Raw genomic sequence first — 7,660 nt, 5'->3', positions numbered from 1 at the left:
TTTGTCTTTGCTACCCTAGTATATGGTGTAATAGGTTATAAATTTTGTTGATTAATCCCTCAATCAAGGAGCACCAGCTGGACACGAATCAGCTGAGACACCAATTAGGCATGAATCAGTAATGATGTAGGGTTATTGTTACCAATCAAGATCTAGTTGTCTACTTAGTTCTAGATGAAGGATCTAGGAGAAACACAATATATTCTTAGGATTAAGGTCTTTAGGGACCGCAAGAATAGGAAACTAGCGCTATCTCAAGCTACCTACATACATAAGATTTTCGTCAAGTATGTGATGAGGATTCCAAGAAAGGTTTGTTACATTTTAGGCATGGAATTCCCTTTTCTCAGGATTAGTGTCCTAAAACACTTGAAGAGAAAGAGTGCATGCAATTAGTACCCTATGCCTTTGTAGTGGGTAGTCTTTTGTATGTGATGCTATGTACTAGGCTAGATATTTGCTTTAAAGTGGGTATGGTGAGTAGGTATCAATCTAATCTAGGTCCAAAACACTGGACTGCTGTCAAGCATATACTTAAGTATCTTAGGAGAACGAAGGATTATGTGTTTGTGCTTTAAAGTGTTGAGATAGTTTAAAGGATGACAAGATGCCTTCTATGAAGAACTTAATGGATCCCTTCACCAAGACATTGACAAGGAGAGTCTTTGTTGGTCATAGGAATAGCATGGGTTTCAGTTGTGTATCTCGTAAACTTTTTGTCTTCCACCATCCCGAGAGAAAGAGAGAGCCATAGCCTCCCCCCTTCCCCCACATTTTTCCTCCTCAGTGGAAGTATGGCAAGAACAAAGTTGAGTCTTTGGGCGGAAGATCTAGAGTTTACTAGACTTCTAACAACTTCAAGGTTATCTTCAACACTTGGAATTTAAGGTTTGGGAACATACATACCTAAAGGTTAGTATTTTTAACCCTAAAGATCAAGTTTTTGAAAATTTGTATTACTTCAATTGCTTAGATCTAAGATGTCATCAATTCACACCCCCTCTCCCTCTCTATGGGTGTTTTACCTAATCTAATTAGCTTTATTTTACATGAGGAGACACCTCCTTATATGCTTATAATAAGAATTGAAAATCAATTTGTTATTTTTTCTATAGTTTTGATCATATTTGATTATTTTAAAATGAACCACGATTTCCCATTATTTATGACAATAGACACAAAAATCTTATTAGTGTTATCTATCCTCAAGTAAAGAAGTCAAACACCATAAAAATTTAACGAGTTAATTCATTGATAATTATTCTTTATATAACTATGTGAAAATTAAATTAACAATTTTATAGTATATAGCCTAAGTATGTAACTTTTTTTAAAAATATTTTATAATAAACTTACCATAACCATTACATACCAAAAGTTATGTAAACAAATATATTTTATCATATTACATAACCAAAATCTATGTAAGAAAAACAGATTCATAGGACTCTAATAGCTGAAAGTAATAGGGACTTGAAGTTATATGAAAAATTAATTTACATATTTTTATATTTTGAAGCTATATAATAGAAAACAAAAAGTATTTTATCATGTTATAGTTATTAATGCATATGATTTTCATGGAATTAAAATACAAAACTTACTTTATTCATCACTTGACAATTTTATTTAGACCATTATTTTTTTCAAGATCTTTTAGTTTATGAATGATTTTCATTGTATTATTTGGTCATCATGTATCCATAGGTTATAACATTACACAAACTTGAATTTGTAACTCTTTTGTTGAAATTAAGTAAATATGAGATCTTGTGGGATATTTCAAAAACATGAAACATCCTTATGTATCATTTCCATGAAAATTTAAATGAATTGATTTCTCATAAGATATTGCTTTTTTTTATAAAAAAAAAAAATACAAAATTGGAATAATATGAAAAAATATATGACTACCAAAAGACTGTGATCCTTCGAAAATGGGGATGTATCCAAGAATAATGAACTTTTGATAAAAAATTCATTAGTCTTGTTTACCTTCCATGTTTGTCCTTTTATTTTAACATAATGACATGTTTTCTAATATATGCATATATTTTATCCATTTTTATTTGTATATAATATCAATTACTTAATAGATATATTCTAAAATGTTTGTCTTATTCATTGTACAAAATTAATAATAATTGATGTAATTACCACACCAACTACTAGAAACATAATTAAAAGCTTAAAAAAAGTTCATACTTGATCACTAGTAGCACACTATTCCATGTGAATGGCATTTTATATCATGTTAAATCCAGAAGATTCTTGTATGACCAATTGGATCCGTCAAGGTTATTCTCATTACAATGTCATATGGGTATTCATTAAAAAAACTAGATGTTTCTTTTACATAGTGAATAATCTATATATAACATGAAAGGTAATATGACATGTTGCATAAATTGTTATTTTCATGAAATAATTTTCTCACTATTATAAGGAGGAAGCTTATTCTAGAAGAATCATGTGAAATTTATAGGGAAGTTCTTATTCATAAAATATAATAAATTGATGTTCATATAGGACAATAAACTAACACAACAATAAATACATACATGAAGTGTGGTAAAATAGTTGAAGCAAAAGATAGTAAGTAAGACAAATAAATATTATAAAAATAATTTGAAGAGACCATAAATTGACTAATTAGTCCAAAATTGATAAATTTGAGCCCTAAAGAGGTACAAATGAAACATATAACCCCTGAAGAGGTACAAATTAAGTGAATAGCCATTGAAAAAGTATAAGTAGTTGAAAATAGTGAGATCTTAATAAGTTATGAATACATAAAGAAAAATAAAACTGAAATGATATTGTTAGCAAAAATATTTCCACTTTTTAAGTGGTTTTAGACATCTAAAAATGATGGTAATCCCAAACTACAAAATATGGAAGAATACCAATACAAAATGATTGGCACAATAGAAAGAATCATTACTATAGGTAGAGTTAAACTTATTAATAAAACCTGAAGTATTTGGACTTGTAGTACAAATGTGTAAAGATGTAAAGCCTATTATAATGAACTTGAGATCTAGTGCCTGAAGATGTAAAAAATATTTTAGACCAATTGTTTAGTGTAACCAAGATAAAAATAAAATAAAATTATAAGATGAGGTTTCCTATAGATACCTATATCGATTCTTGTAATGACTCAATCATATGATAGATAATTCCTAGAGTATTTGATGTATACTTTATAATATAGTTACAATTCCCTGAAGAATGTAAACTACTTGAAGCAACCAAGTCTCTAAATGATTTAAAGTGCTTGAAGCAAATAAATCATTGAAGGATTAAAATGTCTAAAATAAGGATTGAAAAAGTTATGTCACATTCTAAATCAAGTTGCGATGATAATATACTTGCTCAAATGATGTCCTAGTATAGATTAAAATAAGGGCTTGTAGTTGTAATCTTTTTGGAACTCCTGTCGAATTCATAATGTTAGGATAAAACCCTTAAAAGCATGACATGATGTAATAAACTCTTAGATTTTATTATTTATTTAATAAAGTTCTAATTCACTTTTATTTATCTTATTTCCATGCATTATATCTTATAAGCACTCTCGCCTGCATCTTTTATAGTGTACGTGACTTAGGTGCATTAGGAGTCAAACGAAAAATCCAACTCATGGGCTCCTTGTAAATAAATGACTTGTTCATAGTCGGTTCATGAGTCTAGGCATCACCTCCTAATTGGAGGGATGACTGGTCTTGGTTATTAGGATGAGTTTCCTATAGTGAGTGCACTATTGTGTATGGTCATACATTGGTCAGGACCTATGGTGAGTCATGACTTAAAGTTATCAAGTAGTCATGACTTCACAAAGCTGTTTCATTGTGTTGTCTCTCAACCTTGAGAGAATATAGAGCTTGTGTTGAAGTTAGCAGTGGCATTGACCTACGGGTGAGATCATAAGTCGATCATATATTCCTTATGAATTAGGTCATGTTGATAGAAACCAATAGTAATAGGTATTCTCAATAGAGGCATCATAACATCTCTTGGGATTGAGACAGTGTGTCCCCTTGGGTGATCCTAAGGAGGTGTGTTCATGAAAAATATAGCCATAGTAGTAGGTTACGAACTTGAACACTTAGTATCTTGTTGTTATTTACATAGGATACTAGAGTTCAATTGATTCTTTGTAGTGGGATGTTGAGTTAACTTCATAATTGGATTATGAGGGAGCTGGTATTCCTATGGATCTCAGTGGTCCCTGCTGTAAGCTTATATACCTTGTTGACATGGGTTATGAGGGTTGGATTGACTCTAAGTTCACTTTTGTGCATAAGGACGTTTTGATAATTATGCAAGGTTGCATAAGGTTAAGTGAATAAGGTCTCTAGATTGGGCTAATTGGTTAAGTAGTAGGCCCTGTTGGGTTAATTAATCAATTAGGATCCGTTTTAGGCTAGATTAAGTGACATAAGTCGTTAGTGGCTCAAGTCACTTAAGTCGAGTAGGAAACCCTATAACTAATCCTTTAAGGGTTAGGATTTCTATAGTTTTTTCTAGAGAGACATCTTCCTTCTCTAGAGAGAGTCTAGCCTCCATCATCTCTTCCATCCTCACCAGAAGTGTGTCAAGATTAAGGTTCGAAGAAGATTTCGGGTTTATGAGACTTCTACGATTTCGTTCTTCATCTTCACCACATGGATTTGATTCAGGACCATCTAAATCTGAGGTATGGTTTTCGTAATCACTTTTTGAATCCATTTAAATTTTAAAATTGCTATTTTTCTGTTGTACATAGAGTTATTTAGAAAAGTTTAGGATAGTTATGCATATTCCTAACTTGATCTGAGCCTTTAATGAAGAACACTCTTATCTTGATAATTAATAAGTTGGAAATTAGTAATTTGAAAGTTAACCAACTATATCCATGCCAAAAAAGCTACCCAAAATCTAGTTGAGTAAAATAAGATTCATGGTTTTGGTTGTTGTTACCATTATTATCTAACTCAAGAACAAGACATTTTTTTTCTATTCTTTAAAATAGAGAAGAGTTTTCTTATTTTTAATTGAAAATATGTTTTTTAAGAATTTATTTTCGAAACAAATTGTATTTGAGGATAAAATTGAAGGTTTTTTTTTTTTTTTTTTTACCTTTTTTTTTTAAAAATAATTTAAAATATACATAATATTTTGAGAAGTTTTTCATTTATTAAAAAATTTATAATACTTTCATAGGGAATAAATCAACAAAAACTGTTTTTTTTTTTTATTTGAGTTCTTAAATAGATTTTTATTTCTAAATATAATTGAAAATTATTTTTAAGAATTATTCCTAAAAATTATTTTTCTGAGAATTTTGAGCACGACTCTTATGACATGTAACCTTTGTATGTTTATCTCTCTCTTTCTTTTCTTTTCTTTTCTTTTTTCCTTTTGGGTTTCAGTAGATATATCTAATTAAAAAATGTTTCTAGTTAAATTATTAATTAATATTTTACCTTTAATGGATTTAATAACTTTATTGAGAATAAGAGATTTATTTTTAAAAAGTAAAAAAATAAAACATTAAATTAATTAATATTTGGGTCTTTATGTATGATATGTTTAGAAATATTATTTTGAATACAAGGGAACAATCATTTCACCAAATTTGACCAAACATAATTTATTAATTATTTTAATTGGTGAAATGATATATATTTTTTTGTTCTTACTAAATTTAGAACCTTACAATTCCAAATAACAAGAAACTTTTGACTAAAAACACATAATTTAGAAGGCAAAGGCAATGATCTTGTCTTGAATTAGAGTCGTTTGGAAAAGATTAAAATAATCTTCAAAAGAAGTAAATGTCGAAAAAAATAGATAGTTTAAGAGAAATTCTAGAAAATGTTTGCTATCTTGAGATTTTTTTGGTTTTTCCTAGATGATAAGGAGAAAAAAAACATTGGGTCAAAAGAAAGTGTCATTTAGGATATTTATCAACAATTTGCTTGTGTACATGGGGATCCGGTATTTTTTGAATCATTATGTAAGGAATTACAAAAGAAATTCTTTCAACAAAGATATGAATTAGGAAGGATTGGTCAACAAAATATATACCGGAAATTGGATTTTGATAAACCTCATAACAATACATTTTTTATAGAAATTATGGTAAACAAATTTTGAAAAATCAACATGAAATTAAATACATAATTTTACTAAAAGTGAATAAAAAAAATTATATTTAGGAAGTCAATGCAATAATTATCAGTGGTCTTCACATAAACTAATTTTAGAAAGAGTTAAAATAACTACAAAAAGAAATAAATTTTAATAAAATGTCTACTTTAATTACATAATTATATAAATGGAAATTATAAGAAGATAATTTGTAAAAATTAGCAAGTAAATAAATAGATGATTATACAACAAGTTAAAGCAATTTTAGAAAGGTTTAAAATAATTATTAGAAGAAGTTAATTATATATATATATAACAATAAATGCATATTCTAGAAGGAAAACTTTGCAAATTAGCAAAACAATAAATGGAAAATTGCACAAAAGGAAAATCCAAGGACATTACCTCATTAGATTATATTATTGAAAACCTTAGTGAGAAAATTTACGGAAATAGAATTTTCGCACTCAAAAATTTCAATTATAGAAAAATATGAAATTATAATGTGATATTACCTGTATAATTGAATATATTTAATGTGGTAGCATCATAATATGGCTCTAGCTTTTATGAGCATGATCCATTTTTTTTCCCTAATAACACACTTTTAAGCCTATAAAAGGAGGATCCTAACTCCATCTCCTTGTGCACCAAAAGAAAATCAAATATGAGTTTTTTGCTTAAGAAACTTGTGTTGTTGATTCTTTTGCAGGTTACTTTGTCCCAAGGGTCATTACTTCCTATATTACAAAAAACACATGTGCGGCTTACAAATCTTCTAGGCGAGGGATCAAACCTTACTATACACTGTAAATCCAAAGATGATGATCTTGGAGTACATGTACTCCCCTTTAAGGGCTCATTCGAGTGGTCTTTCAAACCCAATTTCTTTGTAAAGAATACACTTTTCTTTTGTAACATTCAATGGCAAGGTAAGTCTATGTACTTCAATAGTTATGATGAAGAGAGGGATCTTGATGGTTGCGGTAAATACTGCTATTGGGATGTAACCCTCAAGGGTCCATGCTTGCTTAAACATAAAGGTGGTTACGACTTCTGCAGTGACTGGCCAAACAAAAAAAGTGTAGGAATCAAGGAAGGAGATGACAAGAATATGCCATGAAGAAGAACTTATGGAGGCTTGATTTTGAAAGAAAAATCCTATCATCATTTCAATTTTGGTGTGTTACTCCATTCTCTATGTTTCATATAATTTGAAATAAAGAATGGTATTTAATAAAAGACACACTTTCCTTTTTATGTTTAGTTGTTCTCCTTAACCCAAGTTCATATGTTCTTTTCATAAGCATGTGTGTCCTTAACCCTACAATAAAAGAATTCAATAATAAGTGAAAAATAAAATCAATAAGATTTCACCTTGTTTATCCTATTTCAATATTGAGGGAATCAAAATGAAATAAGTTCATTCTGTATTTAGATTTTCTAAGTATCCTAATAATGTTGTGTCAGTAATTACTTTACAAAAAAATGTTCTAATTTGATTTCCTAATTAACATTCCAAATG

The 7,660-nt window shown here is 29.0% G+C and overlaps 1 protein-coding gene across 1 annotated transcript; it reads left to right on the top strand.

Annotated features, from left to right (window-relative positions):
- Nucleotides 1-4,626: 4,626 nt before the first annotated feature.
- LOC117917719 (S-protein homolog 5-like) lies at nucleotides 4,627-7,260 on the top strand. The gene is made up of 2 exons (XM_034834087.1): nucleotides 4,627-4,699; nucleotides 6,848-7,260. Exons 1-2 carry the CDS (start codon nucleotides 4,631-4,633, stop codon nucleotides 7,256-7,258), a joined length of 480 nt encoding a protein of 159 aa, XP_034689978.1. The 5' UTR covers nucleotides 4,627-4,630; the 3' UTR covers nucleotides 7,259-7,260.
- Nucleotides 7,261-7,660: the final 400 nt, after the last annotated feature.

The sequence above is a fragment of the Vitis riparia genome, chromosome 7 (assembly GCF_004353265.1).
Source record: "Vitis riparia cultivar Riparia Gloire de Montpellier isolate 1030 chromosome 7, EGFV_Vit.rip_1.0, whole genome shotgun sequence".
Classification (NCBI taxonomy): domain Eukaryota; kingdom Viridiplantae; phylum Streptophyta; class Magnoliopsida; order Vitales; family Vitaceae; genus Vitis; species Vitis riparia.
Note: the sequence above shows the minus strand (reverse complement) of the source record. Positions and strands in the feature narration are given on the sequence as shown.